Genomic DNA, 10,190 nt, shown 5'->3' on the forward strand with positions numbered 1-10,190 from the left:
TTCCCAAGAGGCTAGAGGCTAGTATGGCAGGTAGTGCCTCTGGGAATGACCGATACTTTGATTAATGACCTGGTTTTCTTGACACAGTGGGGCAGAATGGTAGGGACACAAGGGTCGTGTGTCTGTGCCATTGGAGAGGGCTCCCACTGTTTTTGTGCGTATGAAGTTGCTGCCTCACCCAGTGGCGAGCGAGCGAAGGCTGCGCGGAGCTCCACGCCAGGGAGCTCAGGCAACATGCAGCTGCTGGGCAGAGGACACGGGAAGGGAACGGAAACACGCAAAAGCTGCTCTTTCCCTCTGTCCTTTCTACTTATAACTGGAGAAAGTGAAGAACGGAGGGGAGGGTGCGTGCCGACAGCAAAGGGCAGGCTGTGGGCGGACAGGCTGTGGAAAGGCTAACCGCATCCCCCTGGGTGCCGGGACCCGTCTCTTCCAGGACACAGTGGTGGCTCTCCAAGCCCTGTCCCTGTACGGAGCTGTCACGTACGCCAAGAGCGGAGCAGCTTCCAAAGTGACCCTGCGGTCGGGAGGGGACTTCCAGCAAGACTTCCAAGTGGATCCCACAAACCGCCTGCTGCTCCAGCGCGTGCCCCTGCCCCAGGTGCCAGGGGAGTACAGCACGGAGGTGTCTGGCGAAGGATGCGTCTACCTGCAGGTGAGGGTGCTGGGGGCAGGTGGCATCCTGGGAGGGGAGCCCCTTGCCAGGCAGGAGCCAGGGAGAGGGCAGAAAGGACAGGAGAGAGGGCAGAAGTGGGAGGGAAGGCTCTGGGAGAGGGAAGAGGAGAAGAAGAGCAGAGGGGTGTGGAGGAGAAAGAGGGGGAGGCAAGGATCCGCAACGTGGAGGAGCTGTGAGAACGGGAGAAGTGGGGAGGCTGGGTGGGGAGAGGATCGTCGCTCTCCTGCACCCAGCATGCACACATATGTGCTCACACAGAGCTGCTGGCTCTCCTCTAGACAAGCCTGAGGTACAACGTGCAGCCCACACAGGAGGATGCACCCTTCCTGCTTCACGTGTACACAATCCCAGAGACGTGTGCGGACTCCAAGGCTCACAAGGTCTTTGACATAGGCGTAAATGTCAGGTGAGTCTGTGTTTGGGTCTGGGCCTTCCTGAGAAGCCATGGGAGCTGGACGAGGTCTGGTTGTCCAGGGCGAGCCAGTCTGGAAGCCCTGCAGGAGCAGCACATCCCCTGGAGAAGCGGGCAGGAGGCAGCTGGGCTGGGAGGAGAGACTGTGGAGGAAGGCCATGTCCTGCAGTGGTGGAGCTGTGTGGGTAGCCCAGAGCTGGGCTTGTGAGAGGCTGCACAGATGACCTGGAGACCCTGGAAAGCTGGAGAAAGAGGTGCTGGACTGTCAGGACGTGGTGGTGTGCCAAGTGTTATGGAGAAGGTGGAAGTGCCCCCAGCTTTGACTTGAGGTGTACTGAGTCTTTGTTGCTTGATTCCTTAGTTACACGGGGGAGCGCAATGGCTCCAACATGGTGATTGTTGATGTGAAGATGCTGTCGGGATTCATCCCCGTGAAGTCCTCCGTGAGGAAGGTAGGAGCCTGTTTGTCAAACAAGCAACAGCTATCTTCAAGACACTTTCCAAGCGTCTGTAGCAAACTAGAGGGCTTCAGGGTTTTCATCAGCTTGCTCTTGCCATTGTCATCTGCACATTTGCTATCTACAGCGTCCTCTTTTCATACCTGGCTGAAGGCCAGCACAAGGGGAGACAATGTGATGAATCTAGGAAAAATAGACTAAGTGATTTTTTCTTTGGACTGGTGATTGGCACCTTTATTATCACTGTGTCCCTATAGCTCCCTAAAAGCATCTTCTGTGTGTAGGACATTCAAAAGTAGTGCTGTTTCCTTTTTCCCTCTGCTGGTCTGACAACACCTTCTAGCATTCTAACTGTTCAGGTCTTGGGTCACTGTTTGAGATGCCGAGCAGGTGCACAGTCTGAAAAATAAGGGCAATCATAAGATACTGCAGAACTAGCAAGCCAGAAGGAATGTATTCTCATCGAATGGTTCCATCACTGTGCTGGAACCAGGGCTCAGTCTCTGCTGGAGCCAGGCTGTACTTCATCAGCCAGGCTGTGAAGGGAAGGCCTGGGGACCATGATACCTAGTGGCACACCAAGGAGGCAGTTCCGTGCTGCTGACTTAGTTCCCTGAGTACCCCAGTGTTTCATCCATGGTACATCCCATCCATAGGGCTGTGCAAGGGGCACAGGGAGACCACCCTCAACGCAGTAATATCTTGGTCTTCTTTCTTCAGCTGGAAGGCCGCCGCGTTATTGAGCGCACAGAGTTGAGTACCAACCACGTCCTAGTGTATCTGGAAAAGGTAAGTATCCATCCGGGGCAAGGACCGGTCAGAAACACAGGCATTGGGACATTTGGCCCCATAGGGCAAAAGATCGGGGACTCAAAACTACTATGGCTCTGACAAGAATAGGACTGAATCTCGTACTGACTTCTGCTGACCTTTCAGACTTACTGGTACTTTGCTCCCCAGCCCTCGGCAGGGTCTCCCCCTGCCCCGTGCAGAGATGGGCCCTGACCTCCCCACCAGCCAGAGCCTCCCCCCGTGTGGGGAAAGGCCCCAGGGTTTCCCCTTTTCCCTCAGCCAGGCCCGCAGCCCCCGCACCCCCCGGCCACGGGCACGGGTGCCAGGGGAGAGTGAGGGAACCCCGGGGACGGCCGTGCGGGGGGCACGGGGGGCACGGGCCGGCGCGGAGCCGACCCTCAGCCTCCGCCGCTTCCCTTCCCCAGCTGAGCAGCGAGACCCTCAGCTTCTCCTTCACGGTGGAGCGGGACATCCCCGTGCAGGGCCTGAAGCCGGCCCAGGTGAAGGTCTACGACTACTACGAGACGGGTGAGTGCGGGGCTGGGGGTGCCCCGGGGAGCCCGGGCGGGCAGCACGGGAGCTGGGGGGGCCCGACGCTGCCCGGGCCTCAGCCCTTTCCCACCGCCTGCCCCCCTGCCTCCTGCTCCTGTATATTATATATCTTTATATATGTATATATACATCCTTAAATGAATATACATATATAAAGTGTATCTAGGTATAAATAAAAAATAAAGACATGTTTTTATGCTCCTTTATAGATTTTTTTTTCCCACTCTTTCCATATATATATATGTATAAATATATATATGTCGTGCCCTGGTCAGAGGTCCACCTGATGCTGTATCATCTCAGGGTCCCGGGCTCGGAGGGCTGGGCGGATGGCCTCCTCGGCCCGCTCCCTCAGGGCAGGGCAGCTGCCGGTGTGAGGGGCGGCCATGGGGGGCCCCCCGCGCAGCCCCCGCCGCCCAGACCTGCCCCCTCCGCGGCCAGACTGGTCTCTCCTTTGCACAGGGCCACATGGGATGTGTCTGTAGCCTTCAGGCATGTTCTAACTTGTTTGTGTCCCCCACCCTTCTGACACTCTCTGCCCTCTTGACCTTCCTCCCTCTGGCACCCGTCCCTCTGCCAGGGCTGCTGAGGGGCTCTGACAGCCCGCTCTCTCCCTTCCCTTCTCTTTTCCAGATGAGTTTGCCACACAGGAGTACGGCGCTCCCTGCTCCACAGGTAGGGTACCGAGAGCCCTTCCCTTCGCACTTTTTTACATCTTCTTCCTTGTATTTTGTTCTTCCAGCCAGCACTTGTCTCTTTCTGCTCAATGGGCAATTTGGATGAGATTGGCCCAACTCACAGGCCCAGATTTTGTATACAAAACTGAGGGCACGGGAGGTACAATGTTGTTGTCTCATTCAAAATACACCATCCCTGAATTCTCAGAGTGGTTTCCATAGTCAGGTTCTCCTGGCTTGAATGAAGGTTATGTCCCTGTTGTTCTGTGACTGTCCCTTGGGCTTTTTCTTTGAGTTCCAGTTTCTTGTATCATTCTTGTTGTCTCAGATTTGAGGTGTCCTCTGGTCCTTTGTGAGAGCTCCAGCTGGCATAGCTGTGGGATCGTGCTGACGGGATTTGGCTCTTTCAAACCACCCGTCACACTCCTCCCCTAAAGCACTCTGTCTGGAGCAACAGAGCAAATCAAGACCACCAAAAGATAACTCATAAAACAGCATGTCATGGTCTGGCCTACCATGATTTCGTGCTGTGCTCCAGAACCTCCTGCCCAACCGTGGCATACCTTTTCACTAAAGCTGTAATGTGGTGCTGCTCTTAGCTCCTCGCTTCTTACTCTGAGCATGAAGCCACACCTGCAGTAGGGAGTCCTCATTACAGAGGAATCCCTCCCAGCCCTTGCTTTGAAGAGGTAAGTGTTTGGCTCCTATATGAACTTGGCCTTGCCTCTCTTGTATGGTGACAGAAAACTGCCCCGGTTGTAGACCCCTACCTGTACACACAGCTACATCACTCGTCTGGGGCGGGGGGGGATCATAGTTCTCCAATATGGCACCCTAGCAAGCTTAGCAACTCTACCTAGCAAAGCCCACAGTGGTGCTGGCACATTGCAGCATGCCATTAAGTAATGTTATTCTCCTCTGATCCCGAGAGCTGGCAAGTTTGCCTTTTCTAGCTACTGTCTGGAGCAACAGCTGCTTCCTGCTCAGCTACCCTGCTGCCCAAGAAGGTCTAAGGAGACAGGTATTCCTCATGACCCTAGGCAGCCAGCCCTCAGTCTTGGTTTGGAGTCTGAGCTGGCAGGACAGAGAAGCTATGATCTTTGGGGGATTCTCTGCAGTGCAAGGCCACATGTGTTTCGCTTAGGAGCACAGGTAATGTAGGAGCTTCTGTGGAAGGCCCTGAACAGGGATACTTCTCCTGTCCTGTATGGAGTCTTCCAATACCAAGACTGGCAGGTCTGGCTTCCCATCAGTTGCCCAGCTTCACGTGTTTGGAATATGGAGGCTTCTGGAAAGCACTGCAACCCTGGGAAGTGGTTTTTCGCAGGTCCTGACTGTGGCATTTGAGAGCAGAGAAGAAGTGATTTGGACCTGAGGATGGCAAAAGCTTTGTCTCTTGCTGGCAGTAAATGGTGAAACTTACCTCCTTTAGTGTTCTTATCTGGTGTCTTGGAAAAAAGCCTGAACTCCCACACTTTTGCTCCATACTGCTTGCTAACCTGGGTTGTGTCCGTAGGTACAGCTGTGCTCAGCTGATTCTGGGCCTACAGCCCCCCTTCATGGAAAAAAGGATCATAAGTCCTAAGACAGACACTGAGTGGACAGTAAAGCATTTCCAAAGGGTATATTGGTGTGGCCTGGTTATCCAGTCTGAGACTAGTAGGGAGGCTCTAGATTTTAAGCTACTCTTCCCCATGTCCGTTAAAAGGCAGAGATTTTACCTTCTTTGGAAAGGATTATTGGAAGTCGCTAGTTAAGAGGTCCATCCACTGGTCTAGGTGTCCAAAGATGGTCTGCACTAAGAGGCAGATCTCAGCTGCAAAGCAGAAAGGCAGAAAGCTTCCTTCCCTGCCCTGTCTAGTACTGGTGTAGCAGATTCCTTCCACTCTCTGCAGAGAAATAAATATACATTAAGAGCACCTCTCATTGCTGCAGTGAACATCCTTGCTGCCTGTTTGCACTGTGCTCCGGTGTCCATCCCAGTTGTGACAAATGCCACTCTGCTTATCTCTCTCCCAGTGGGTCAGAAGGAGTCTCAGCCCTCTCTCAACCTCACATAGCTTTGAAGGTGACATGAGTTTTGAGTGCTATAGATGACCCTCAACCCTGGTCAAACAAACAGCAACTCACTCTCCTGTACTGTGCTTCACACACAACCTGGCTTCCCAAACCCACATCTTGCTCTCTCTGTCTCTTGTCCTGAGAGAGGGAACTGGCATATTGCTCTAACTCCTGTACCCTCCCATCTTCTTCCGTCCTTGCAGAGGAAGCAGACCAGGGCAATGCATGAAGAATACTCCCAGCTGCTGGAACCCGCCTGCCTCACTACCACAACCACCATCTATGGAGTGACAGATGAAGAGTGCCTGCAAGGAATGGGAAATGAATTTTACAAATAAATTAACTGTACTCACCAATGATTTTTGAACAGTTTATTCCCAATTCTGTTTTTTCCTGCTCAGCCTCCAGTCACAGCTTTAATCTCCCTGGCTTCTTAGGTTGAAGAGCATCCCATCCAGCCATGCCTGTGTGCAGGGCAATAAGACTGACAAGGGGACAGAATGATTTAAGTTGGGGTCAGCCTTTCTGTTGTAGCCCTCTCAGTGTTATGTACTCTGAATTTGTCATCTGAGATCCTGTCTAATCAACAGAGAAGGACAGGTACTTCTTGTGAACTATTTCTCTCCCCTGGCTTAGAAACCATAAGCTTGATTGAACTGGTCTCTGCAGGTACCTATCCATGTCTCCCACCAGTAGGCAGCCTGGATGATCAGCTAATGTTACAAGTTCAACCTCTCTGATGTGCCCCACAGACACCCCTTCCAGGATTGTTTCTTTTGTAGAAGAGTGGGAGGAGATACACAGTTTGCCCTCTTCTAAGATTAGAGCATGCATGGGAGGGCAGGAGGGATGTGTGCATGCATTATGCCTTCAGCTGCTAACTTAGAATGGCCTGTTCTCCAGTTGAAGCTTGGGCCTTCTTGTGGAAACTTCCGTATCTTGTGCCTGCTGCTTCTTGGAAATTCCCAAGGAGAAGCTAATGCATTTGCCAGTAACCTACATACCTAAGCCTAGTTTCAATGGCACATTTACTTTAAATCATAGAGTTGCTTTGGTGAAACTGTCCATAGTCCTCTTAGATATCGCCAGGAATGCTCCCCTTTTCTTGGTTTTGTCCCATTACTTTCTGGTTTTAACTTCTGAATGGCAGAAAGATCTTACATGACAGTTTATTCTCATTAAATGCTTATTGTTAGGTATCATGGCTTATTGTGTATCCAAAGTATGCACAGCTAGTTGTTCCATCCGATTTTTTTTAGTGTGCCTATCCAAACAGTGTTATTGAGAACAAATAAAATTCTTCATCTATTTTGCTAGATATTAATATTATGTCACTTCGTCTCCTGTGGTGTTTGCCATTTACTCACTCAAGACCTTTTTGACACCTCATATTCAGAGAAGTCTATGGAATGAACTGGCTTCAGTGAAAGCTGAGCAAAATTTCTAATCAAGCATGAATACTAATTGCATTTTGTTTTGATTTAGAAATAGTAAAAACATCTAATTTCCTACCATGAGGCAATTACTTTTCCACACAGTTTTTGGTCGCTGAATTAAATTGTTTTGATTTTAGACCATTGTGATTTTCCTTTGAAGCATGCCATGCGTGCTTCATGGGAATAGAAATTCAATGTTCAGACATCCCTGTACTTCCTTAAGGTAGCCTTGCTGAAGTTTCCTACACGGTATGCCATGGAGGACCTGCAAGTATGTGACTTTGATGATTCACAGCCTAGTCAAGCTGAGAGACATTAAACTGCTTTACAGATACAGGCTAGCCAGGGAGCCCCAAATGACATGTGATGTGGCTGCCCATGGGCAATAGTTAGGTGTTGTCTAATTTAAGACCAGGCGGCAGCAAAACATTGTGTTAACTTTTTTCCATGGTAGAAAGCCATTATCCAAATTTTGTGAATGGAACATACTCCAGTGATTTTACAGACTTTTAAATTAAATTATCGTGATGATCACTTTGTTTCATTTGAGGCAGAAAAGATCCAACTCCATAACCATGTAGAGTACTCACCAGAAAGTGAATGAAAATGAAGGAGCTGTTGCCATCCATCTACAGCCTGCTTTAAAGGAGGGCCTGTGTTTGGAGACCTGTGTCTGTATGCACAAGTTTTCAGACCTGGCACTTTTGAACCTGCTTGCCCCTAACTAACAGTTTCAGCTTGGACTGTGTATCTCTGGTACAGTCAGTCTCTCAGGACCCCATAGCAGGGGCACAGCTGTAAAAGGGGCCAGAGCAAACTGCTTTCCTTACACAGTGAGGAATTCTAGCTCATGAAGGGGAAAGAGGGTCTTGAGACACTCACATGGACAACAACAACATAAAAAGCTTCAGGGTCGCTGAAATGTGTCCAAGTTCTTTGCTGTATTGCTGACTTACATTTTTGACAACCTGGGTCTGTGCATGTGAAAGAAGCTGTGTAAGGGACTCCTATAGGTGTGTTTGCTTAAACTTACATTGGCAGGGTCAAAGGCACCTCTGCACACAGAACCATGTAAATAAAATACACAGGGTGCCATATGACCTACTGAACTAAGGCTGATTGCCTCAGCATCCCTGGGAGAGATCCAGACTAGAGAGAATGTGATAATTTGGAAAATTGACATGCAAAAAGTTTAACCCAAACTACCAGATGGGAATCCAGGGCCTCTCCCCTGAATTCTGCTGAAGCACCGTAAGCCTAGTTGGGAGGAAGAAAAAAACCCTGTATTAAAATTACTCAAAAAAAACCCAAAAGAGATCTACAGGCCTCCACTGAGGGGAAGAGGATAAAGTTCTCATGAAAAACACAAGGGGTTTGGCTCATAAGGTGGTTCTTGGTTGAAATTCTGACTGATGACACTGTTAAGTTCCCAGTCCCTCTCTGATTTCACTTCAACTGTTCAGAAACATGCAGATAATGTCTTCACTGCTAGAATGGGAAAGTCCACAAGTCTTCCCTTCATTTCTATCTGGCCTGCTGTGAAAGATCAGACTGGATGGGTTCACACTGTCCTTCCACCTCATAGCAGTGATTTCACAGTGGGATCAAAGGCAATATGTGATCAGAGGTTAATGTCCAAGGATTATATTGCAGAAAACCCTGGCTTTTAGAGGCAGGGAGTCAAGCTCCCAGTGTATAATGGCAACAGGTAGGATTTCCTCTCCTCCTGCAGAACTGGCAAGTATGGAGACAAACCTCCCCACTGCCAAAAGCTGTCTGCCTTCTAGTATCCTGAGGAGTTGCCAAACACCACCTTGCTGTGGATGACTTTGGATTTAAATCTCAGGCCATTACACAGTCTGAGCTATGGAAGGGAGGAGAGACAAGACAAAGTAACAAAAAAATAAGGCCAGAGGCACCTGATGAGAATCAAGACTTAATTTATTTATAGTTTTACTTCCTTTTTGGTGTTGAGGTGTCCTCGTCTAACATTTCAATAGCCCCCCTCAACAAGATCTTCTAGGGGCAGAGACATGTGAGTTGATCCAGCAAGGCTCAGACAAGATGTGCTCTTCAGGCATTTATCTGTTCATCCTTGGCTGGAGGTGGGAAAAGGACAGAGTGAGGGAATTATCCTGGTGAAGCAGTGTCCAGAGCCCTGGACATCTTCTCTGTGTTCTGGTGGCTATGTGAGTTCAAGCCCCACTAAAATCTGGGAAACTGATATACCTAAAAATGCCCAGTTACAGACAGGTAACAGAATGGGAATGGCTGGACAGGGGAGGCAGATTTATCCAGGAGATAATATGAGCTCTCCTAGTACACATTCCCTCTCAGCACCTGGATTCCCAAAGGAAGGCAAAAAATAACCCAGGGCAGAGTTTGAAAGATCCCCACCAAAGACATGTGAATAAGGTCAAAATTTCACCAAGATGTTTGGGACGCAATTCCTCTGTACCCTTCTGTGTCTGCAGCATGACAAATGTGGCCCTGAACAGGGCAGACGCACAAAAGGCTGCGTGGCGTTCAGTCCCAAGAGAGATTTCAATCTTATTTGTACAACGTGACACACAGGCAGGAATAGACAAGCGCCTCTGTGCGAAGGCAGGCAGTAACAGTGGGATTGCTATTCTCACTGAGCCACAATGAAAGCTGCATCCGATCTTACACAGGACATCGGGTGGCAGCATTGCTTTTCGTCTCTGTACTAAGGCTTGCCTAGCGACTGCAACAGGCACAGTGAAGATAAATGCCGAGAGTATACACAGGCGGAGGAAACCCACGGTCTGCAAAGACTCCAATTAGAGACAACCTGCAGTAGTCCATGCTGGAAAACGTCAGTCGTTCCTGCGCAGCCTACCTGTGGAGCAGGGAGCGCCGTACTCCTGCGTGGCAAACTCATCTGGAAAGGAGAAGGGGAGGGAGACAGCGGGCTGTCAGAGCCCCTCGGCAGCCCTGGCAGAGGGACGGGTGCCAGAGAGACGCTCCTCCCAGGCCCCACAGCCGGCCACTGCCTCCATCCCCAGCCTCCCCCCCCCCGAGCTCCCAGCCGGGGTGGGAGGGAGCCCCGCTCACAGCCCTGGCCGCGGCAGCGAGGCAGAGCCGCCCCCCTCGCACAGGCGGCCC

At 50.5% G+C, this 10,190-nt stretch overlaps 2 protein-coding genes across 2 annotated transcripts in view; one reads left to right on the forward strand and one right to left on the reverse strand.

Annotated features, from left to right (window-relative positions):
- The window catches only part of A2M (alpha-2-macroglobulin), a 40,901-nt gene extending 35,044 nt beyond the window's left edge, over positions 1 to 5,857 (forward strand). The window contains exons 30-36 of the mRNA XM_010575369.1: positions 437 to 655; positions 955 to 1,082; positions 1,450 to 1,540; positions 2,267 to 2,335; positions 2,764 to 2,866; positions 3,524 to 3,565; positions 5,832 to 5,857. Coding sequence (XP_010573671.1) covers positions 437 to 655; positions 955 to 1,082; positions 1,450 to 1,540; positions 2,267 to 2,335; positions 2,764 to 2,866; positions 3,524 to 3,565; positions 5,832 to 5,857 — 678 coding nt within the window. The remainder of the gene's footprint in view (positions 1 to 436; positions 656 to 954; positions 1,083 to 1,449; positions 1,541 to 2,266; positions 2,336 to 2,763; positions 2,867 to 3,523; positions 3,566 to 5,831) is intronic.
- Positions 5,858 to 9,771: 3,914 nt separating this feature from the next.
- Positions 9,772 to 10,190, reverse strand: part of LOC104836730 (alpha-2-macroglobulin-like) — a 29,190-nt gene continuing 28,771 nt past the window's right edge. The window contains exon 31 of the mRNA XM_010575452.1: positions 9,772 to 9,789. Coding sequence (XP_010573754.1) covers positions 9,772 to 9,789 — 18 coding nt within the window. The remainder of the gene's footprint in view (positions 9,790 to 10,190) is intronic.

The sequence above is a fragment of the Haliaeetus leucocephalus genome, unplaced genomic scaffold, assembly GCF_000737465.1.
Source record: "Haliaeetus leucocephalus isolate CR32 unplaced genomic scaffold, Haliaeetus_leucocephalus-4.0 Scaffold473, whole genome shotgun sequence".
NCBI classification, from domain to species: domain Eukaryota; kingdom Metazoa; phylum Chordata; class Aves; order Accipitriformes; family Accipitridae; genus Haliaeetus; species Haliaeetus leucocephalus.